Below are 25,129 nucleotides of genomic sequence, written 5' to 3' on the forward strand. Positions count from 1 at the left end.
ACCATTTTTAAAAAGGAAGTTGGGGAGTTTACTATTTACAATAGTGTCCACCTTACACATTTCAGAGATACCAAACATTCTTCTGCTTTAACTTTGACTGGCTGCTCACTTGGAAAGGGGTGGGTGCTTGACAAGCTGGCATCAGTGAAATCTGCCTGAGTGTGTACCAACTTTGTGATGTGGATGGTGGCCTGCTGCTTAGTACCTAAAACAGGGATGGCAACTAGGTTTTTTTTCCTGGTGGTTCAACTTCAGTTGAATCATCGTCACTGTCTGGTATGGGATCTATGGCTATGACTAAACCAGGTAAGAAAGAGTGCTGAGTATGGTAATTGATGGCCTGCTTTGGATTCACATTAGTGAAGGAAAGTCATTTGTGCTATAAATTTGTCATCCCTGATGTAGAAAAGTATAGTGTTGCTATGAACTTTGCACCACACTAATTTCATCTTCTAGGTGATACTTCCGCAGATTCCCAAATAGTCTAGGTGATAATTAGTTTTTAGTTGCCCTGAAAAATGAGTCCTTGCATGTTTCCTTTGGGAAGTCATTTATTAGAGTAAGTCCAGTATTGCTTTTTAGGGCTAGAAGAAATACTTTTGAAATACAAGTTATCTGACTTTTAAGTTGTCTAAAATCAAAGTAATTATTGTACAAAAATAAAGACAAAAAGTGTGTGGCATCTTTGATGACTTTAATATCCCTGATAACTTAAATGCTGGGCATCACATTGGTTATATCTTCATACAGCATGACTTTGAGTGCTATATACCTAACACCCGTCCTCAAAATGTATTTGCAATTTTCAGTTTGAAACTTACTTATTATCTTTGGTGGTGTTAGTCCTGCTGTGGCTCATAAATAACTTTCTATTTCGTAGCATTGCTACTGGGAAGCCCACAATTGTGTTTTGAAGCCCACGAAGAAAACGATGCTTTGTATACAAAGAAAGACTATTCCAAAAGCTATGGCCCAGGATGGGGGGAGGTGGGCCTTATAATTTTGTTTAGGAACCAGAATTAGGCAAGCATTGCTACTGGGAAGCCCACAATTGTGTTTTGAAGCCCACGAAGAAAACGATGCTTTGTTTACAAAGAAAGACTATTCCAAAAGCTATGGCCCAGGATGGGGGGAGGTGGGCCTTATAATTTTGTTTAGGAACCAGAATTAGGCATATATCCCAGATCAACTGGGACTACTGAAGTAAAGTCACTTGGGAATACGTCTTCAGCTCTCATGGTTAGTGGATGATACGTGCAAGCATGGTGGCTCACGAGCCCTTAAGACCTTCCACGGAGAGAGACGAAACATCAGCATCACTGTGCTAATCGTCAGAACGTCTCTTGTGCCTTCACCCCTCAATCCACTGAAACAGTGCAGGAATTCAGTGATGCTGTTCTTCCATTTCCCCAGGCGAGCTCGGCTCTGGACTGTAAAGACAGCCTGCTGGGAGGTGTTCTGAGGGTGTTGGTGAATTCTCTGAGCTGTGACCAGAGTACCACCTACCTGACTCACTGCTTTGCCACACTCCGGGCTCTCATTGCCAAGGTAAATGTGGGATGCTTGTTTTCTTACTCTTAATTAAGAGTAAGATTCTCATCTGTCTTCACGTTCTCCCTTTAGGTGGACCAAAACCCACAGAGTGTCTTAAGTGGCATCACAGCAAAGGTTTTAAGTCTTCCTAGGAAAAAAGAAGATGCACTGATTCTTGAAATGTGCACCTAACCGTAGACATGTGAAATAGCCTCTCATAGCCACTATGGCACGAGAGCAAAAATCAACTGAGCAACTTTGAAATTTCACTCTTTTTCTTTAAATCCTCATGTGAGTGAAATTAAAATCCATTACATGACTCCAACTAGTAAGTCTTACAAAATGTCATGTCATAAAATGCAAGAAGGTTTGGAAGTGAATTTCTCATAGCCTAAAGAATGTTGATTATCCTTGGGTAAAGTGAAAATGGCCTATGCAGATTATTTTTCTCCTTATTGAAGATCTCAGTTGGTGCCTTCTATCTGGCATCTTTTAAATTTAAGAAGTAGAATTCTTCTGCTCTCCCATATTAGGACTATTTTTTCTTTCTTAGTCACCAATAATTTCCAAGGAACCCAGGAAACTCAGTTTAATTCCTTCATAGTTGTACCAGTGAATGTAACTTGGCTAACAATGCACTTAATAACGCAGCCCTGACCTTAGCTGTGCAGTTCATAATTAAATCTTAAGTCAACTCCTTTGCTTAAATCTATATTCTGACTCATGCAGCTCATTATCTTTATGGAGCAGTGTATTAACTCTTCCAGACTTTTTGCTTGCCCAAGCAGGCATTTGAATATTTCAATAGCATCCAGCCCAGAAAGTGTATCAAAGTGCCAAGTGATGTCTGATGGCCCCTGTGTCTCTCCTAGTTCGGAGACTTGCTGTTCGAGGAGGAGGTGGAACAATGCGCAGACCTGTGTCAGCGAGTGCTGCACCACTGCAGCAGCAGCATGGACATCACTCGGAGCCAAGCCTGTGCCACCCTCTACCTCCTCATGAGGTTCAGTTTTGGCGCCACCAGTGTAAGAGCTCAGACCGGTGGGGTGACCCAGAATCGGTAGTGAAAGTCAATGCAAAGCGTTGGTTGGGAGAAACACATAAGGGAAAGTTTGTAGTATTGCAATTTACTTCTCTCCTGTGAGAAAGGAACAATTGAGCAGGTAGATGGTAGCAGCCTTCATTTGAATTTGCATCTAAAGTTAATATCAAGATTAATCAATGCAGTGGTTTCCATCAGTATGTTTCAATAAGAAATGGAAGAATATATGTAGATTAAAAGTAATCATTAGTGGGAAAAAAATAAACTGGTCAGGTTAAGAATTCAGAAGAGTATGTTCCGTTTCTAAGTTCTTACTGGCTGGTACCAGAATGACCGGTTGAAGAGAATTTTAAATGATTAGTATCATCTAGACCTGAGTTTTAATTGAAGCTTAGAAGCCTTTGGAGTTCAGCATTACTGTAGAACACTAAACCTTTGGTTTAGTTTGTCTAGATTTTGGTAAGTTCTTTTGGAATTTTCATTTGTAGTCATGTTAATGAGCATGCTCAGGTGATATTAAAAGATAAATTGGCCCATGGAAGAAAGATAGGGTCCTTAGAATATATTAGGGATAACTATTTATAAGCCTTTAGAACATTCCTCAGGGGCCCTTGGGATAGCCATATTCTTCCATGGGATTGGAAGGAACAGAGAACAAGAAGTTGCTGCTTACCCAGAATCCAAAATCTCAGAAATCCAGGCCATGGAGGCCCCACTCCTCTTTGCAGTTTACACAAAGTCTCAAGAAGACAATCTTGGCACAAAAGGATATATCCTTTGGCCCAACTTTAACAAGAAGTTGCTGCTTACCCAGAATCCAAAATCTCAGAAATCCAGGCCATGGAGGCCCCATTCCTCTTTGCAGTTTACACAAAGTCTCAAGAAGACAATCTTGGCACAAAAGGATATATCCTTTGGCCCAACTTTATAGGAATCTTCCGGCATTGCACTATGGAGGCAGTCCAATACTCAATGAAAAAAAAAAAAACCCAATTTTTTATCTGAATGAAAATTTAAAGGGAGCCTGACAGATTTATGTGAGAGCAACATCCATTTAAACCATTTAAACAATAATGTGAATGTTGTGCAAAGTCTTGCTCACATTTCATTGAGAGAAAAGGAAATGATTAAGACTGGGGTAAAAGAAACACTGGGGAGCTGTTCATGTCTGACCCTACTGCCTTCAGTCGTTCACTAGCCGAGTGCCTCTTATTTGTTCCATCTTTTTTTTTTTTCTCTCTTTCTTTTTTCTGATGCAGAACTTTGCAAGAGTAAAGATGCAAGTAACCATGTCTCTGGCATCTTTGGTGGGCAAAGCACCAGACTTTAATGAGGAGTACCTGAGAAGATCCTTGAGGACGATTTTGGCTTATTCAGAAGAGGACACGGCCATGCAATCAACTCCTTTTCCCACTCAGGTAGACTGAACAACATACCTTGTCTCATGCATCGGCTTGGGATCAGCCAATTAAAACTTTATATATATGTAATTTACAAGTATTTATTGCCTGTCGAATATGCATATGTTCTCAGTGCTCTGAGAGGTACTGCAAGAGTAAAGATGCAAGTAACCATGTCTCTGGCATCTTTGGTGGGCAAAGCACCAGACTTTAATGAGGAGTACCTGAGAAGATCCTTGAGGACGATTTTGGCCTATTCAGAAGAGGACACGGCCATGCAGTCAACTCCTTTTCCCACTCAGGTAGACTGAACAACATACCTTGTCTCATGCATCGGCTTGGGATCAGCCAATTAAAACTTTATATATATATATATATAATTTACAAGTATTTATTGCCTGTCGAATATGCATATGTTCTCAGTGCTCTGAGAGGTACAAAAAAAACATCCACCACTGTCTCAGCTCCAAGATGCTAACAGTCTATTTGGAGAGCTCAGTCTCAAAACAATTAGGATGCAATAAAAGACAATTAATACTTAAGGGCCCAGTGTGTGGTATGAAACTAAATGCTACATGAAGTTAGAGAAACGGAGGGGATGATTAATAAACAAGCTAGTAGCCAGGAAAGGCTTAGAGAGGGGGTGAGAAGATTAAAAGGCTGGAGTAAGATTCACCTAGGCACAGGGAAAAAGGAGGAAATTAGGAGACCGGTTCCCGCTCACTGGCTGAGCGCGGTGCAGGCGCAACACTGAGGGTTGCGATCCCGTTGCCGGTCCCTGGTACGGGCGCGACACCGAGGGTTGTGACCCTGTTACCGGTCAGTAAAAAAAGACAAAAAGGAAAAAAATAAATAAATAAATAAATAAAATAAAATAAAATGAGGTACTTATTTTATAACACTATCTTCTACTTACTATAGAATGAGAGATAAGAATTACCACCTGTTATATGAATTATTTCCTATATGATTTTGTTCCAGTTATATCCAGACACACATGTATGGGTTTACTTTAGAAATCATATTTTACTTGGTAGTTTAAAACTTTGCCTTCCAATCCTTGTTCAGGAGAACTTACTTACAGAGACAAAATTGTCCTGATGCCACATAATAAGAAGGGTAGTATTTTTGTCTTCTGTTGTTATTTTGAGAGAAAGAAAAAAAAAGGAAGAAAATTGCTTGAGATCCATTAAAATGGACATCATTTTATGAAGTCTTTTTTTCCCATAGAGCTTTTACTAAGTACTATTTCTTGGGGTCCAGCACACCCTAGACATGGAATGAAAACATTCGGACTAATAAATATTTGCCTTTTCTCTCATTTTCTGAAGATGTAAGCAAAAATTTTGGGGGCTGGGGAGTGGGAACTCTTGGGGGAAAAAACTGGCCACAAACAGTAGAAGTGTCATTAACCAGTTGTCCTTGAAACTATTTCTCCATCTGTCTTCAGAATTGCCAAGAGTTACCAGACATCTCCTGATCTGCGCCTGACCTGGCTCCAGAACATGGCGGAGAAACACACCAAGAGGAAGTGCTACACAGAGGCCGCCATGTGCCTGGTGCATGCAGCCGCATTAGTGGCCGAGTACCTGAGCATGCTGGAGGACCACAGCTACCTGCCAGTGGGCAGCGTCAGCTTTCAGGTGGGGGCAAGTTCAACATTTTCTTTAGCACAGTGGTTCTCAACCAAGGGCATTTTGCCCCCCCACTCCAGAGGGCATTTTGCCCCCCACTCCAGGGGGCATGTAGCAAGGTCTGGAGACATTTTGGGTTGTTACCACTGGAAGAGGGAAGGTGGGTGCTCCTGACATCTAATAAGTAGAAGCCAGGGATGCTGCTAAACATTCTACAATGCACAGGAAAGCTCCCTCCAATGAGAATTATCTAACCCCAATTGTCAGTAGTGCCAAGGCTGAAAACCCTGTGCTAACGTATTGTACTTCCTTCTCTAATTGCTCTACCATCTTGGGTTTCTTTTTTTTTTTTTTTTAATTATTGTTTGCAATAATGGTACCTAGAGTTGATAGCCACTTTAGTAGACATTGTCAAAGACTTTCATATGCCTGCTTTTCATTTGGGGCAGGTGGAGAGTTACTCCCAACTCACAGATGAAGGAACTGAGAGAGAAATTTATCTAAGGTCATTTAGACTCTTTGTCAAAGACTTCTAGTTGGCACCATATACCGACAACCATGAAAGTATTTCTGAACATTGGAGAAATGATTTCACTCATAGCCCATTCCTTTGATTCCACTCCCTGACTCTGTAGGGTCCCACTCCTGATCCAAAATCAAGAAAGAATCAAATTGACCTGGGAAGGGAAACAAAAGGCTGAATCAATACTTTCTTAGGATAAGCTGAAAATTACCCATAGTTGGCGAAGGGAGATTGTCTGCCAGACCTAAAAGTTGGCTCAGACTGGGTTGCTCAGAGGCCACTTGGATTATTCTCACTGAATAGTTTAATACAGCCTTTAGAGAAAAAAAACAAAACTGTGTTATGAGTACTCTTTTTCAAGAGACATAATGTGTAGAGATGATCGTTCCTGAAACCATGAACAATATAGCCATAGCAATAAAGCTCTTTTCAAGTCAGACTCACACAATTATTTACAAATGTTTGTATTATTCTTGTTTGAATTTACATGACTGATTTTATGAAAGGCTTTGTTCTCATTATTAGTCTTCCACACAATTTTGTGATGCTGTGTGCAATAAAGCTCTTTTCAAGTCAGACTCACACAATTATTTACAAATGTTTGTATTATTCTTGCTTGAATTTACATGACTGATTTTATGAAAGGCTTTGTTCTCATTATTAGTCTTCCACACAATTTTGTGATGCTGTGGGAACCAGAAAGAAAAAAAAATTCAAAGTAGCTTTCCCAGGCTTAGAGAATAAGTCACTGAAACTACCGCTAGTGCAGCTGGGAGCTTCTGGTTTCCTGGAACACTGTTCATCTGCCAAACGGGCTATTGTCTCATATTGTTAGCTCCTTCTTTCATATGGTTTTCAAAAACAAAAATATTTATTCTATGATCTTATTCTTGGAAAATTAATTTTATTCTCAGTTCAGAGATGTTTGTTATAAAAGCAAATAATTAAACTCTTATCCAAAAGCATAAAAATATTACATCTGATTTTGAATCATGTAAAAGTTAACAAGAAAGGTATAAAAATTAGTTTAGATGTATCTGCTTCGTTCATCAAATTTATTTCTGCCATTTGGTATTATCAAGGGTAAATACTATAGTACTACTCTTTTAATTCCCAGAAAATCTTTTGGTTTATCACTTAATGTTGCATTGTAACATCTCCTTTTCTTGTTTTATTTACTAAACTATTTCTTGTAATTCTTGCATGCCTTTCTCACAGCTACTGTATTCTATTTAATATTTAACATTTAAATACTAATTGCATTTTGTTATTGACTTTTATGTTTAGTAAGCCTTACTATCCTAATTTTACCTAGAATTCAATTGATTTTCTTATAAGGAAACACAGTAAGAAGAGAGAGAATAGTTATTCTAGAACCAACAGAAAAACTCCACATTATCCCTACATGGGGGCACACAGCTCTATCTTTTCATATGCTTTTATCTACCCACTCCTTCTTTTAGAGAATATTTATTGAGCATTTATTCCGTCCTCATGAACTCTATATTCAGCCAGAGAGACATCATTTAACTCATGATTCAATTCTTTATTCAATTACAATTCCTATCAACGCTGCCATAAAGAGGCACAAGACGCCCTGAGCGTTTATACTATGGCCCAGCCTGGGGTTCTGTAGAAGGGGTGAAGAAGGCAAAAAGGGAGGCAGAAGAAACCGAGAAGCGTGAGGCCTTCACGATGCACAGAACAGGAGGAGTCAGGTGTTCTCATCTACAGAAGGAAAGCCAAATGATGTTGATGCTTATGAATGATTTCTCATTTCTCTCACACGAGACATGCCAAATCAGTTTGGAGATACCAGGGTACTTCAAAAAGTTCATGGAAAGATCCATATTATCTTTAATTCTATTTTTCCACAAACTTTTTGAAGTACCCTTGTACATGCTTGCAAGTGACAGAACACCCAACCCAGAGACCCAAAGTAAAAAGTAGAATTTGCCAGCCTGAGTGAGGGAGGTAAGGCTGGAGTAGCACCCGCCAAACTGGACCTAGGGGTCCAAACAGTGTCATCAGACCAGTGTTATCACCATATCCTGTCTCTGCCTTCTGTTGTCAGCTTCATTCTTCGCAGGCTTCCCACACTGATTGCGTAAGATTTAGGCTTACCTCTCCGAGTTCAAGTCCAGTAGAGAAGAGAGATGCCCCATTGCTTGTAGTTGCAGAGAAAGTCTCAGTGCATCTTATTGGTTCTGACTGGGTCAGTACTCATCCCCGAACCAATCATAATGACTCTGAGCCAGAGTCACAACCCCACACCTGGAGTTATGAATGGTCCCCCCTCCCCAAAAACTCAGGATGCCAACTTTATAGAAGGATGAAGGAATTCTGGGCAGCATTAACAACAGATGCCCACTGTTGATTTCTTAAATGCTCTGTACTTTAGTTTTCAACCTTGTTCTACTTCAATAAAATTGAGCCTTTGGAAAAGGCTTATGAACTAGAGATAAATTTGTGCAAGGAAAATAACTTTGAGGTCACTGAATTCCAAGTAACTGAGATCACTGAAATTCTATGCCCCAGAGTGCAAGATTTATTTCACAAATGTAGAGATGGACACATTCTCAGATACTGCTGTTACATTTACCTCCCTAGTTCTGAAGCCAATAACGTCTGCCCAAAATCTTTTTCCTCTGACTGCAGCTAATAAGGCTACATAGCTTCAAATCTGTTTCTATACATGTGGAAAATTGTGTACAATTCTAATAGTATTAGTTTTCTCAGTTATTAGATTCTTTTATCTGAATCTCTTGGACCTTCTGTTATCTCCAATTCAGAAATGTCATAATAGAGAGGCCAGGTTTAGAGGAAAGATTGACCACAAAAAAACTCTAAGACCCTTCTCATATATTCCTAAAACTACATTACAATAATGGTTATGAAGAGATAGGGCTTTGATAACTATTTCCTCATTGACTGCTAAGGCTGATTCACTGGATCTTGCTAGCCAGGCCAGAAGGCAGACAGCTTTTATAAGCCAGCCCTAATGAATTGGTAGTGGCTACCTGGAGCACTATGCTCAGAAGAATTTTGAGACTACATTCAAGGAAAAAGTACTATATTGATTTGTTATGCCTGCCATGAGCACAGCAATAGGAAGTGGTGGCATGTGTGCTACCTGTTTGCAATCCCTAAGCCAGGAAGATTTCCCATTTCTTCTTTGCTCCATGTGCATTTATTCCATGGCTGTGAATAAAGAAGAAAATGACTCTCGACCAGTCAAGAGTATGAGACTCACTGCCAGGACCAGCACTAGAGTGAGGTGGGGGAGGCGTACAAGGTGCAGAATGTAAGGAGGACTCACTCTCAGGGTCAAGCTAGTACAGGATCAGCACACACATGGCCCTGAGAGTGAGTGACTCCCTCAGTTCTGTGCCCCAGGTTTCTCACTTGGGTCACCCTATCCCTGGTCACGGCCTTCTCTTCTAGAAGCCCTAAACTCTGTAAGTTATGTGAAGGGAAAATGTATAGAAGCAAAATGGGGGAGAAAACAGTAACTGCTGCATTGCCATAAAAACTTCCATAAAGAAGACATTCTCACCTGCTGTTGTCATATACTATGGCTATTCATCTGAAAGTCAAGTCAGCAGTAGCAACGTACTTCAGAAGAACACCCCCAAAAGTCAGGGGTTCACTCAGCTGGTGACACAAGGAGTCTAGTTCACTGTTAATTGTCCTTTGCCTTTTAAAAACCAAGACCCCACTGTATGTCCCTCACGGTTGTTTCATAAAGTAACTCAACTGTTGTCTCATTGAAGTAAGTGCCCCTCACATAAAATCTTCTAATGGTTGGGCCGGCCCGGTGGCGCACTGGATAGTGCGCCGCTTGGGAGCGCGGCGGCGCTCCCGCCGAGGGTTCGGATCCCACATACAGACCGGTTCCCGCTCACTGGCTGAGCGAGGTGCAGGTGCGGCACCGAGGGTTGCCATCCCGTTGCCGGTCCCGGTCCAGTACAGACGCGACACTGAGGGTTGCCATCCGTTGCCGAACATGAAAAAAGACAAAAAGGAAAAAAACAATCTTCTAATGGTTAAAAAGAAAATAATGAGGCTTGACTACCAGTTGCTCAGTGTGTCCCTTCCAAATGAGTGGCAGCCCAAAGCCCTCTTGAGTGGATTTACAGACCTGGTGTCATCACACCCCTGGTAAGGATCTGAGCATCGGCTTCCTCTCCCTACGTCTTGGTTTCGTCTTATGAGTCTGGTTCCCTGTTCTCAGGATTACACTGTGATCTCTTGCAGAATATTTCTTCCAACGTGCTGGAGGAGTCTGCGGTCTCTGACGACACCCTGTCTCCTGACGAAGACGGGGTGTGCTCGGGCCGGTACTTCACGGAGAGCGGGCTGGTGGGCCTGCTGGAGCAGGCGGCGGAGCTCTTCTGCACGGTCAGTGCCGGGTGGCCCAGGGCCTGGCCCCACGCCTTCGGGCCAGTCACAGGGTGCTGGCCACACCCAGTCCCACTGCCCGGCCAGCCCCACTCCAGCACCACACACCGGGGCGTGCAGGGCGGGGATGGGCCTGGGGAGGACTTGGATGGGAGCAAATTGCATCAGCCCCCGAGGGAGGTGAGGAAGGCTTCCATCCTGCAGTCTTCTGCTTTTCACTGCATGCTCCTTGGCTGGGCAGAGGCTTCCCAGCATTATTTCTATTTAATAGGGGTGGAAAGTAAGCCACAGAGAGGTGAAGTGCCTTGCCCAGGGTTACACAACAGATGAGGAGGCATGTTCTCCCTCCCTCGTTTCTCCTCTCATGGAGAAAACACTGGGGAGGAGCCCCTGGAGGAGAAGGAAGGAATAAAGAGACAGTGTGTTCCCGCCTAAGGACTGGGGAGTCTCCAGGATCACGGCAGCTGAGGACTAGCTCCGAGAAACCTGGGAACAAATCACTGCCACTCCCCGCCTTAGGGAGGGGATCTACCCTGGATCCAAATGCTCCTAACAAGAGAAAAAATTTATACATCAAGTCATTGAGATTTAGGGCAAGGGGGAGTCTCTCATCCATTTTCATTTTAATAATCTCCCTCCTCCCCCAGATTTTAAGCCAAGTAAATCCTTAATACTTCACTGTATTTAGTTGATTCAATTTTGTTTTCGTTCTTACACTTTTCTTTATTTCCTACTTTTCATTTCCAACTTTTTCCTCTAACTTCTATGTACTTTAACGATTGTTTTAGCTATCTTCTCTCATTTTTTTCCTGCTTTTCCTTTCAGTATTTAGAAAATGCTCAATACACTCTTGTTTTTCATGAAATTCAAGAAAATTAATTCATTAGAATCCTAACTCCTCTGAGGCATGCACTGAGCATCTGGCTACAGGGGACCCTGATGAAATTTACATACACTGAAGCTGCCTTCCTGAGCTGCTCTTAGCTCCTGCTGCCATTGTCACCTCCTGCTTACAGGGCCATTTAGCATGTGTCTGGTTCAGTGTGGGTGCTACAAACCATCCCAAAGATGTTCGGACACCGCTCCCGCTCTGTAAAATACCGTGTGCGACCATAAATCCATTCTCCTGCACATTGTTTGGATAATGAACTCTGGTTGCTCTTCGTAAGTTTCCATTAGATTAAATTCTCTCTGATTTTCTTCTCCTCTTTCCAAGGGAGGATTGTATGAGACAGTTAACGAGGTTTACAAGCTGGTCATCCCCATCCTTGAAGCGCATCGAGACTTCCGGAAGCTGACCTCCACTCACGACAAGCTGCAGAAGGCCTTTGACAGCATCATTAACAAGGTAGCTGGGGACTGTGGCTCACAGGTCCTGTTAATTGGTGGCAGGAGTCCCTGTCTCAGAAATGCTCAGCCCTCCTTCCTTTCTAAGGAGGGATTCACCTTGAGCACATCACTACTGTAACTCTCATCTACCCAACAGAAAAGGGCTGGGAATAGACAGGGAACCAGAATTTAGGGTGTGAAAGAAGGCAGCTTGAATTACTTTATAACCAAAAAATGTGAGAATCTTTTAAATGCACTTTTTAAAAGGCTCGTAAATCTTTCATGGGATTTCTTTTGATATTATTTCCAAAGTTTATGCCATAAACATTACTTTTTTTTTTTAAGGGAGTGATTTCTGTTTACATCAGCTGTATAAAAATGCTTTGTAACATAAGAAAAGACTCCTGCCCTTTGCAACCTAATGGATCTTCAGGAATTATATAACTAAGGAGAGATTTCTTATTTTGTTTACAGGATCATAAGAGAATGTTTGGAACCTACTTCCGAGTTGGTTTCTATGGATCCAAATTTGGTGATTTGGATGAGCAGGAATTTGTTTACAAAGAACCTGCAATTACCAAACTTCCCGAGATCTCGCATAGACTAGAGGTAAGAAAAGTGGTTCTGTGTATCTGACATTGTATACTTCACAAAAACAAGTTAGAGTGGGTCATTACAAAAAAAAAAAAAATGAGTCACGGATTCTTCATTGATCTCTACATAAACATCTCCACTTTGCATTTATAATATGAAGGTATTAGGTGAGATATGAAGAAAACAAAATTTGGATAATTTTCCCCCAAGATCTATGTATGCTTTTCAAAGTTTATAAATTTATATGGTGAATATTTATAGCTCTTTTCAAATGTGAGTAATGTATACCATCAGATACAGAATAATTGAGTTTTATCAGCTTGAAGGGTATCATTTTGACTTTGAAGTAATCTGGGCAAAATACCGAATCAGCCCTAGAAAATGGTTTGGCCATCTTTTTGGTGTCACAAGACAGCACATTCCATTCGGATACGGAGACACTGGGCAGCAGCTATCCCGTGGGCTGTGGCTAGCCCAGACTCCAACCTGCGATTTACATTTGGTTCATAATAAAACAGAAAAAAGCAACTTGTTCATGGAGGAAAAGCTGAAAGAATGGAGAAAAAGAGAAACAGCGTAAAGTCAGAAAAAAGGAAATGGACATTGAAAGCACTAAGAATCCAGGAAGAAACGCAAGGGTGTCAGAAAGGCAAGGGTGTCCCCAAGACAAAACCCACCAGGCTGCTGACAACCATGAACCAAAGATTCACTCCTATGCATTCTTGCTATCGCTTCAAATTTATGTCGTCTTATGACTGTAAACCTTAAAACACTTTTGTCGCCTAGTTTCTCCTTACACTATCCATCCATGCTGAACAAGGGACTTTTATTCTTACTCGACTCAAAGAAGCCATGGCCCACAGAGTAATTGGGTGACTTGCCCAAAGTTGTTCAGCCTATGAAAAGGAGAGCTAGCAGGTGATCCCGGGGCACTTGGTTCCCTAATATTGTCTTCCCACTTGGAATTAGAGGTAGATATTTGTCTTCTTGTGCACTGTGGTTTGCCACATTATGGGAAGCCTGGTAACCTCCAAGTTCCCTGGGTACAAAAGGTGAAAGTAAATAGTGTGATACCCCTGAAGATGCCTCAGGAAATATGATGATGCTGGATGCATTGGAGGCCAAGCATACATGTTACAAGACAGCATAGATCAGTTGACAGTGCTGCACTTCCTTGTATTTTTATTTTTATCTCCGGAAATGCTGAACATTCCTCATTAGCTCAGAGGGACTCTCAATAATCAATGAGCAAATTCTACCTTGCACTGTTCCAAACATATTTCACATCTGAGAAGATAAGTACTTGCATTATGTTTAAATAACCTTTATAAACTATTTGTTCTTCTAACCTAGGGATTTTATGGTCAGTGTTTTGGTGCGGAATTTGTGGAAGTGATAAAAGACTCCACTCCTGTGGACAAAACCAAGTTGGATCCTAACAAGGTATGAGAAAAATTGCCAAAAATAACCATCAGGTTCTGAATCCCCTTATTCTACCCTGAGAACACAAAATGATCTCCTCTGCCTGGACTCTCCATGTCATTTAACTGCAGCCAAACATTTTTGTCTAGGGTTCAACTAGTAATTGGTTAGATCTTAAAGAAACCATACTCAAGGACAGGAATCGTAATCGGAGCTATAATTAATTAAGCACCATCTGTGTGCCTGGCACTGTTAGGCACTTTTCATGCATCATTTCATTTCATCATCTAATAGCCCTTTGAAGTAGGTTTTGTTGCTTCCATTTTACAGATGAGAAAACTGAGGCATAGAAAGGTTAAGCAACTTTCCAAGATCATGCGAGTGGCAGAGCCAGTCCTCAAACTTGGGGTCTGTCATCCCTACACCCATACTCTTAATCACTTCTTTACTGCTTTCTACAAAACCTTTAAACTCTCAATTTAAGACATGTTAAAAAGATGCAACCTCCTGACTGACAGCGTTTAATGGCACCCTTCCTACGCTGCAGGTATTCCTTCCAGCCAAGTACACGATCACTGGGTTGTTGAAGAAATGATTAAAAAGGCTTAGGCTTCAGTTTCTCACTTTCACGTGACGGTGTTTTTCGTTTCACCCCCAGCTGGGAGTACTGCGGTACAATTCTGATAAAAACCACCTGGAGTTAGCATCAGACTCCACAAGTTAAAGGCTCAGCCCTCCACAAGACTGCCCTTACTTTAGACGTCCGCCTTTGGGGGGGTCCCCCTGGGGCCACCCACATCTGACCAGCCGGCTGCAAATTTGGGGGTTCCCACAACATCCAGGTTAGATAGTTCACTAGAATGACTCACAGAGTTCAAAAAGTACTACACTTATGATTACAGTTTTATAATAAAGTGTATACATGGAGCAAGGTCTAGGAAGAGGCATAGTTTCTATGCCCTTTCCTTGTGGAATCCAGGCAATGTCACCCCACACCCAGCACATCAGTGTGTTCACCAAGCAGGAAACTATGTCCAGAGTTTTTATTGGGGTTTCATTATGTAGGCATGATTAATTAAATCAGTGGCCACATGATTGTTCACAATCTCCAGCCCCCTCCCCTCTCTGGAGATCAAGCTGGCCCAAAGGTCCAACCTTCTAATCACATGATTGGTCTTTTCGGTGACCACCTCCCATCCTGAAACTTTCTAGGGACTCACTTTGAATCATCTCATTGGTATAACAGAGACACTCCTATCATTCAGGAAATTCCAAGGGTTTTTGAATCTCTGTGTCAGGAAATGAGGACAAAGACCAGACATTTTTTATTATACCACAGGGTGATACCTGCCTGCTCAGCCCACCTTATAGACAGATATGCTCGTGAATGCGCTTTCTAAGCTGCTGGAAAGAATGCAAGCGCAAGGTATTATTAAGGGCTAGGGGACAGAGGACCAGTTACCATCTGGCAGGCCTGTAAAATGAAAGGTCCAAACTCTTGCCTCAGTTCTGTCTTCCAGGATATCATGAAGATGATGCAAGGAGGGAGGAACTGGCCAAATTTAAGAGTTTGTTTTCCTCCACATCTCAGAACACTTGCTCGCTTAAGACACATTCCTTAGCCTAGGCTTGAAAGCAATAACTGGTAAGAGTTGAACTAAGCTTCGACAGAAATGCTTAGGGTCCTTGGCTGTGTGCCCACAGTCACCTGTGCCCAGCACGAGTTATATAGAACCACCAGTGACCTCCCTGACACAGGGTGCCCTTTTCCCCTATTTTAAAATTCCCAGGGTAGGTTATGAGAACTTGGAATGAGAGTCTGAACCCAGACTTACACCAGATTTCATTATACTAAATAGTGATTTAAGATCTGAGGTCAGTGACCCCACCCATCCACTTCAGTGGGTGGGCACCCCAGCATCTGTGCTCATTGTTACACTTTCATTCTTAAAGTGGCCTTTCATTTTTCATTCTTAAAGAGGCCTTCTTCCTTAATAAGTACCCTTCACAGTGTGTGTGTGTGTGTGTGTGTGTGTGTGTGTGTGTGTGTGTGTGTTTAAATGACGTATATCAGTAAAATTCACTATTTTGGCATTTAGTTCTGTGAGTTTTGACAAACACATGTAACCACCACCACAATCAAGATATAGAATAGTTCCATTACTGCAAAATATTTCCCCATGCCCTTTGTAGTCATTCTCTGCTTTCAACCCCTGACAGTCACTGATCTGTATTCTATAAGTTTGCCTTTTCCAGAATGTGTATAAATGGAATCATACAGTAAATAAGTGGAATCACTTTCTGAGTCTGGCTTCTTTGACTTAGCGTAATCCATCTGATATTCATCTGTGTTGTAGTAGTTCATTCCTTTTTATTGCTGAATAGTGTTCCATTGTGTGGATGTACCACCAGTTGTTTATCCATTTCCCCACTTGAGGGACATTTGGGTTGTTGAGGTACATTTGGGTTGTTTCTAGTTTTTGTCTACTATGACAATTGTAGACAATCGTGTACAGGTTTTTGTGTGAACACAAGTTTTCACTTCCTTTGGGCACATATGTAGGAATGCTGGGTTGCATGGTCAGTGTCATTTAACTGTATAAGAAACTGCCAACCTGTTTCGTGAAGTGGCTGTATGTTTGCATTCCCACTACCCACGAGTGAAAGTTCCAGCTCCATCCATGTCAGCACTCAGTAGTGTTCATTTTCGTTAGCCAGTCACACTTTCTCATAAGACTGTAGTGGTCAGGGTCACTCTGAAAAGAAAGCTTGTCCCTCGAGTAGCAGTTTGCAAACTTCCCTACTAAGGGTTCCGTGGAATTAGTTCCTCTGTTAGGAGGGGCGGCCAGCGGACCTGACTCTTCCCACAGGCACATTTTCCTTTCTCTCCTCACAGTCCTTTCTCGGGCTGGGGTGGAGAGGAGCAGTGGCTGATTGCAAATCCATGGTCACCCTTTGCAGGACAGCTCATCTTCTCCTTCCTCCCCCCCCCCAGGTCTACATACAGATCACTTTTGTGGAGCCCTACTTTGATGAGTATGAGATGAAAGACAGGGTAACCCACTTTGAGAAGAATTTCAACCTGCGGAGGTTCATGTACACCACGCCCTTCACGCTGGAGGGGCGGCCGCGGGGCGAGCTGCACGAGCAGTACCGGAGGAACACGGTGCTGACCACCATGCACGCCTTCCCCTACATCAAGACCAGGATCAGCGTCATCCAGAAGGAGGAGGTAACAGCAACCGGGAGGGAGCGGCCACCACCGGGTGAGTGGGCCAGGTGACCTCCCAGGAGGACACACACCTGAGCACCCCCTCATGGAAACAGAGAGGGACACACTTGAAATATCACATGGTGATCTCGCTCTCATGATGCCAGGGAATCCCATTCAGGCTGCGACATATTTTATAGCACTGTTTTATACTAAATGTTTAATATGTTAAAGGTATACCTTTAGTATAAGTATGTTTACATACATAATTATAGTATTTAATATATATTTATATTTTAATTATAAACTTACATAAAATGTATATATTTACATTTTAAATCTTTTCTATTAAATTTCTACATATTTGAAAGCTCACAGGTGATTCAGGCATAGTTGTGTTGTTAATTATTAAAGACAAGAACCACAAGCAAGCAGCCCCAGTGAGTTGGTGGTGTCCTGTAAGAAGGTCACCATACAAGGTAGACAAGGTGACAGGCTGACTTCTAGCTTCCTGCTGTGACTTAGCACAAGCTACTTATCTTCAGTGTCTTTATCTATACATTGTCAGGAAAGACCTCTACGTGCAGTAGAAGACTTTTAAACCATTTTAAATAGGACGGATCAAGAAAGTTAAATCAGAGAATCATTCAAAAGTATGCATGATGTTAAACATTTTATTTTTCTTAAAAACACATACATGCACATTTATATGCCATCCTCTTTATATAGCGCCACAGACTTCTTTGTGATTATGGGTTGACTGATCACAATTCAGCATTTCTTTCCTATATAAACCACACCCATAGTGCATTGCCCATGATTTTCAATTTTGCTTTCTGTCAGGCAGAATGAGAGCTTAAATATCCTCATTAAGCAATGTTAGAGCAGAAGCCTTCTGGATTTTTATGATCTCCCTCCCCCCACCCCAGTCTTTTACAGGTGTCTTGTGCACACCTAATATGACAGGAATTTTTATAGCAACTCATTTTCATAATGTCTTGCGCAGGCATTAGCTTGGCTTTCACAGAAACAACTCTTTTTCTTTCCACACCCATAGTTCATCAGCTTATGCATTATTTAATTAGATTAGGTCATTAAAATAACAAGTATAACAGGCATAATCAAGTTGGTGAGCAAACAGATGACTCGTGGTGAACGTAACCTCAGCAGGCAGGAGCTGCAGTGGCTGAGCTAGCAGGAGAATAGCCCACAGCTGGTATTGAGCAAGGCAGCCGCATCAAGAGTGGGTTTCACAGGGGGCAAAGAATGACTGAACTAGTGACTCTGTCAGGAAGAGGTTAGTGTAGACAGTATCTGTTGTATTTCTTATTATTTTGGACTTCTGAACACTGTGACATTCTAGGCATGGCACAGAAATAAACTCATCGTGCCAAAAAGCATTCTCCCAGCTCTTCTCGGCCATCTGTAGTTCCCCAGGAACCTCAAATGAGAACCCCCGTTTCCCTGGGCTGCATAACAAAATACCACAGACAGGTGACTTAAACAACAGAAATTTGTCTCACGGTTCTGGAAGCTGGAAGTCTGAGATTGAGGTGTTGGAAGTTTGGTTCCTTCCAATGTCTGTGAGGGAGAGTCTGATCCAGGCCTCTCTCCTTGGCCTGCACATGGACTTCTCTCTGTGCCTTCATGTCATCTGCCTCTGTGAGTGCTTTTGTCCAGATTTTCTTTTCTTATAAGGACACCAGCTATACCGAATTAGGGTCCACCCTAATGAACTTATTTTAACTTGATTACCTCTGTAAAGGCCCTCTCTACAAATAAGGTCACATTCTGAGGTACTGGAGGTTAGCACTTCAACATATGAATTTTAGGGGGTCATAATTCAACACATAACATTCAGGAAGGACCCTACCGCAAACCAGCAGAATTTAGCAACTAGACTGACCTTTAAGAGAATTCCATTTACTAGGAATTCACCTTCAATTACTTTCCAATTACTAGGGAAAGTTGGAGAAGGCACAAGTAATGCCAAAACTTGTGTTAAGATGGGGAAGGAGGGGGCCAGCCCGGTGGCGCACTGGATAAGTGCGCCGCTTGAGAGCGTGGCGGCGCTCCCGCCGAGGGTTCGGATCCCACATACAGACCGGCCGCTCACTGGCTGAGTGAGGTGCGGGCGCAGCACCGAGGGTTGCGATCCCGTTGCCGGTCCTGGTCCAGTACGGGCGTGACACTGAGGGTTGCGATCCGTTGCCGGTCACGAAAAAAGACAAAAGGGAAAAAATAAATAAAAAAAAGATGGGGAAGGAGATGTTGAGTGCTGTGTTTTCCCAGTGTAAGTCGAGTAACTTGTTCAGTAATAGGAAAGGAAGCCTAACAGGATAGAAAGAACATGGAGTTTGAATGTAGACATAATTGCGATCAAATTCTGGCCTATCCACTTACTACCTGTGTCATTTTGTAGAACTTACTTAACCTTATAAATCCCCCTTTGACTGTAAAATGGAAAGAATAAGGTTGTTTAAAGGAGTAAATGATAAATGTTTGTGAAGTTCCTGGAACATAAGTACTCAAAAAGTGTTAGGTCCTTCCTTCTTCTTAACCTGTTCAGATTATTTTCAATTACTCTGAAATCTTCCCTTAGCTGCTGCTTCAAATCCAGGTGCCCTCTCTGTCATAACTTCAGGATTGTCCAAGGCTTATGAGGCAACACAATGACTTCCCTATATTTATGTCCTTATGTTCAGTTTGTTTTGACACCAATTGAAGTTGGTCTGATCCACTTACTACCTGTGTCATTTTGTAGAACTTACTTAACCTTATAAATCCCCCTTTGACTGTAAAATTGAAAGAATAAGGTTGTTTAAAGGAGTAAATGATAAATGTTTGTGAAGTTCCTGGAACATAAGTACTCAAAAAGTGTTAGGTCCTTCCTTCTTCTTAACCTGTTCAGATTATTTTCAATTACTCTGAAATCTTCCCTTAGCTGCTGCTTCAAATCCAGGTGCCCTCTCTGTCATAACTTCAGGATTGTCCAAGGCTTATGAGGCCACACAATGACTTCCCTATATTTATGTCCTTATGTTCAGTTTGTTTTGACACCAATTGAAGTTGCCATTGAAGACATGAAGAAGAAGACACTGCAATTAGCCGTTGCCATTAACCAGGAGCCCCCTGATGCAAAGATGCTTCAAATGGTTCTGCAGGGCTCTGTAGGAGCCACTGTAAACCAGGTAAGCAAAGCCAGCTGGTGGCAGTATTTGGGCTGTCATTATGTCTATACCCTCCTTCCTTGAGGTTGATGAGGGGTCTGATCCACTTACTAACCTGAACACTTGTGAGGTTTAGAAGCCTTTGGTAGGTCTCTTCTTCATGGAACAACTCAAGGTAGAAAAGAAATTCTAGAGATGAGGGAACCAGGTTTCAGAAGTACCATTTCTCAAGGAGTTTCCTTTGGGGGGTCAGACCTAGCAATATGATCCAGATCTGGAGTCCTATTGGAGAGTGCTTCATCATGCCCAGTCTTGGCAAAGTTGTTGCAGGGCTTGAGATTAATCTAAGAATGCCTGTGGGAGAGAGGGGAAAGGGTCTAGAACATCCAGCTCCTGGGTAAGTCACAGGATGAACCCAGCATGAAAAGGCCTTGCCAACCAGGAGTGACCTGGGACCAGACTTCTTGGGCCACTTCAGACCAGACTGTATCTTCTGAGACCTATAAGAACACTAACTCCCAAGTTCAGCAGGGAACTAAACCAGTCTTAGATGGAGGGAGGTAGCAGCCTAGCACTCTGTGTCCAGTGAGCCTCCTTAATTTCAGCTCTAGATCTGCTCTTGTCCACACCTCAACTCTCAAAAATTCAATGAGCATCATGACTCCTTCCTCACTTGGCACACTGGATTCTCCTGCAAAAAGTCTGAGTCCACTTAACATCAAGGGAGCAGAAATAGTAGAGAGGAGAAATAACTACTGTATTTCCAAGATCACAAAAACTTGGGAAGGTATTGCCTTTGTAAGTGCTAATCCTTTGATTAATATGGAAGACTTGATAAGTCCACAACCATGGGCTACATATGTACTATGGGTATCTCTGACTCAAGCCAGCAATTATGCAAAATGATGTTTGTGACTAGGGCAACTAGATAAGTGAATATGAATGGACAGATCAAGGCAATCCCCATTCGGGCTACATATGTACTATGGGTATCTCTGACTCAAGCCAGCAATTATGCAAAATGGTGTTTGTGACTAGGGCAACTAGATAAGTGAATATGAATGGACAGATCAAGGCAATCCCCATTTTTAGAAAAATGACTCAAATCACATATCCTGATGCAGTTACTTGTATTAACTTTAGTTGTGAAGGAACACCTATTAGTGGTAGTATTTGATTGAAAAAATACAGTTATACTTCTGAGTATTCTCTTAAAACTCCAGACCCTCCTAAGGAATCAAAGCTTACTGAGAAGTTCAAGACCGTCCTTAATTTTTTGTTTTGGTCAAACTAACTACAAAATTAAGTGTTCAAACTAAGAAGTCATTCCAACATTTATTCCCAAGTAACTTAATTTTTCTTTTTAATATCACTATTTTTTTTTTTTTACTTTTTCATTTAGGGACCACTGGAAGTAGCCCAAGTGTTCTTGGCTGAAATTCCAGCTGACCCAAAACTCTATCGACATCACAACAAATTGAGGTTATGCTTTAAGGAATTCATAATGAGGTAAGAAGGAAAATGGCTGGGAATTTCATTAGCGCAGTGGTTTTCAAAGTGCAGTCCCAGACCAGCAGCTTCAGCATTACCTGAGAACTTGCTAGAAAGACGAAGTCTCAGGCACCACCCAGACCTACTGAAATGGAATCTCTCGAAGTGGGGCTCAGCCATCTGTGTTTTAACAAGCCCTCCAGATAATTCTAACACAGCTACAGTTTGAGAACCACTGCAGGAGAGCAACCCTAATTGTACTCCTGATGAGTAACTAACACTTAAACTGTAAAGTGCTTGCATGTCTGTCATCTCTCATGTGCCTCACAATCACGTTGTTAAAACAGTATCATCAACCATCTCCATTTTACAGAAGAGGAATTAGAGGTTCAGAAACAGGAGAACTTTACTTAAGCTCAAACAGCCGCCAGTTAGTAGCAAAGTGGAGTTCAAACCAGGTCTTTTGAATCCAAATAGTCCACACTTCCATCAATGTGCTGATATTCCACTGATGCATTAGAGCCCCAGAAGTTCATGGTACTGAAAATCTTTGCAATTTCCCAAATCATATAATAACTTATTTTTAGAAACTTAAAAACAGACACAGCCTCAAATTCAGAGATAAAGGCAAGATTCTAACTCTGGGCTTTTTTGAAGGTACCATCTCAATGACAGTTCCCCATGTCAGGCAAGCCTCATCTCTGCTCCCAAATTCTGCAGTGGAGAATTCTATAGCCAGTTCAGCCTGGATAGAAAATGTGTCTTTGAGCAAGGTCTTGCCATCTGTTACAATACAGACAGATATATTGGGTCTCCTGTGGCCCTAAAAAGAATGAAGGATGTGATGGTATTTCACCTGTAAGAGAGAAAAAATCAGAAAAATGTGTACCCATATTTCTTTTTATTCAGAACCTTACAGCAGATATAAAGTACAGGAATATCCTCACTTAGAGCTGGAGATAAAGGAGGCTAAAAGTTCAAATTCGCTACACTTAGTGAAAGATCATCAGAATGCAAGTGTTGGGTGAGGTTAAAGATATCTCTTCCTTCACAGGCTTTGGTGAGAGGTCCGTAACTTTGCCATATATAGAGGAGACATGCTTTGTCCTGCAGTGAAGCACAGCTGCTTGGTTATAGGATGCGCGTGTGTGGTTGTGTGTATGTATGTGTGTGTGTGCACACACATACACAAACATGCACACACACAGATTATATATATCAATGTTTTGGTATTTGATTGTTTTCTGTATTTGATAGCAATTCTGACATTAAAAGAAAGGTAGATTTTCTTTAATACACAGTCTATATTTACATAACAAAGAGCTAGAAAAATATTTGGGGGATTTTTAAGCTCTGTTTTTCATGTATTTTTATTTAAAATTAATAAAATTTTCATTTAAAATTAATTAAAATTAATAATTAATTATTATTAAAATTAATTTTTATTTAAAATTAAAATTATTTAAAATTAAAAAGTTGTAGGACTCTAAAGTTGGCTATGGCCCAGGCTTCTCTGAACCCCTGAAAGGAGCTATGAAACTTTTAATGAGCACTCAGTATGACCCACATATGATATTACAGAGATCTGGGTATCCTGCTCTTGATGACAGGACATATGTCTGAATGGATAAATTACACAGGGCAGCATGTGCTGAGAACTCTGAGAGTGTACTGAATACAGGACTATAGAGATCAGAAAAGAGAGATCAGGTAGAGCCTGCTCTTGATGACAGGACATATGTCTGAATGGATAAATTACACAGGGCAGCATGTGCTAAGAACTCTGAGAGTGTACTGAATACAGGACTATAGAGATCAGAAAAGAGAGATCAGGTAGAGGCTGGAATGGTGGGGGAGGCTTTGTGGAAAACACCCCTTAAACCTTATCTTGACTTATCACCCAAATGTCATGGGTTCGGATCCCCATCCTGGCTAGCCACCAAAAATTAAAAACAAAATAAGGTAAACAAACAAACAAAAAAAACCTTGTCTTGAATATTTGAGTGGAAGAAAGGGGGTGGTGGGAAGAGGGAATAAGCGGTAAGTAGGCTGACGTGAGCACAAGACTCGGAGACAGGAACGCCCGTGACACACCTGGGCTCCTCTAATTCCAGCTAAGGCGGCGTGTTCTCATGAGCATGCTGGGACAAGGAGGAAGGATTGGAGAGACAGTAATGTTAGTAAAGGGGACTCTGAACAGAATGTAAATGTCAAAGGCAGCTTGTTAAGAGAGGAAGTAATTTTCATTTTGTTTAGAGTTCACATCAGTTTCCTCTACCAGTAACAAATCTTGCAATCCGGTATCTCATAGGTGTGATCCTCTCCATGACTCAACTTAGTTAAAATTGACTGATAAAATCCCTACTGAACATGCATTTCTAATTAGCTTCCAGCCCCAGGAAGAGTAAATACAAAGAGAACCAGGGCTGAATAAAACTAGTACCTGGCAAGAGATACAACAGGAAATGGATGTTCCTAGGGATAGTCCTTTAACAAAGTCATGCTTTAGACTTTTAATGATGATGTATCTTTCTCCCGAGATGGCCTGCAAAAAAAAAAGCTGGATTTTAAAAATCAAATTCATCATTTAAAATGTTGTTCTTCAACCCTGCTAATGGTGATTCCACATGGGAAACCAGGCTAATAGCCCTCCCTTCTTCCATGATGGTTGGGCTGCTGCATTGTTCTAGAAATGCCACAAAACTATCTTTCAGTGCTTCACAAACTTCACTGTGCTTATAGATCACCTGGGGATCTTTGTCAAAATGCAGATTCTAACTCAGTTAAGCTAGGACGTGGCCTGAGACTCTGCATTTCTAATAAGCTCCCAGGTACTATGCTCCTGCCAGATTGGACCAGACTTTGAGTAGAGAGGCTGCAGAGGTAGCTGGATTGTCTCCCTTTCACAACCCCCACTCCACCACCTCCCCGGGGCTGACTCCCTCAGGCCATCCCTGTTGTCCCCTCACCTCTTTTGCCTTCCTGTTCCTCCCTTCAAAAAAGCTAACGTGCTCAAACTGCTACACGATGAACCAACTGTAGACGTTGGTTCATCCATTCGTTCAGCAAACACATATACTTTGTGCCAGGCAGGGGACAAGTGGCAAGAGGAAGTTCCAATCCAAATGGGACAAGGCTACAGGCAAAACAATCTTGCTGCTCACTCTTATCGCCACGTGCAAACAGTGAGCGACTTTCTCCTTGATTTCTCCTTGATCAAAAGTAGTGATTTCAGGGGCCGGCCCGGTGGCGCACTCGGTAGAGTGTGGCGCTTGGGAGTGCGGCGGTGCTCCCGCTGAGGGTTTGGATCCCATATAAAGACCAGTCTGCTCACTGGTTGAGCGCGGTGCGGGTGCGACACCGAGGGTTGCGATCCCGT

The 25,129-nt window shown here is 41.9% G+C and overlaps 1 protein-coding gene across 1 annotated transcript in view; it reads left to right on the forward strand.

Moving 5' to 3' along the window:
* DOCK8 (dedicator of cytokinesis 8) overlaps positions 1-25,129 on the forward strand; it is an 83,771-nt gene that overhangs the window by 54,053 nt on the left and 4,589 nt on the right. Inside the window, exons 21-32 of the mRNA XM_008589412.1 lie at positions 1,414-1,548; positions 2,406-2,558; positions 3,835-3,993; positions 4,109-4,166; positions 5,392-5,618; positions 10,390-10,533; positions 11,750-11,881; positions 12,337-12,471; positions 13,810-13,899; positions 16,874-17,110; positions 20,137-20,280; positions 21,662-21,768. Coding sequence (XP_008587634.1) covers positions 1,414-1,548; positions 2,406-2,558; positions 3,835-3,993; positions 4,109-4,166; positions 5,392-5,618; positions 10,390-10,533; positions 11,750-11,881; positions 12,337-12,471; positions 13,810-13,899; positions 16,874-17,110; positions 20,137-20,280; positions 21,662-21,768 — 1,721 coding nt within the window. The remainder of the gene's footprint in view (positions 1-1,413; positions 1,549-2,405; positions 2,559-3,834; positions 3,994-4,108; positions 4,167-5,391; positions 5,619-10,389; positions 10,534-11,749; positions 11,882-12,336; positions 12,472-13,809; positions 13,900-16,873; positions 17,111-20,136; positions 20,281-21,661; positions 21,769-25,129) is intronic.

This window comes from Galeopterus variegatus, unplaced genomic scaffold (genome assembly GCF_000696425.1).
Source record: "Galeopterus variegatus unplaced genomic scaffold, G_variegatus-3.0.2 Scaffold5418, whole genome shotgun sequence".
In the NCBI taxonomy this organism is placed as follows: Eukaryota; Metazoa; Chordata; class Mammalia; order Dermoptera; family Cynocephalidae; genus Galeopterus; species Galeopterus variegatus.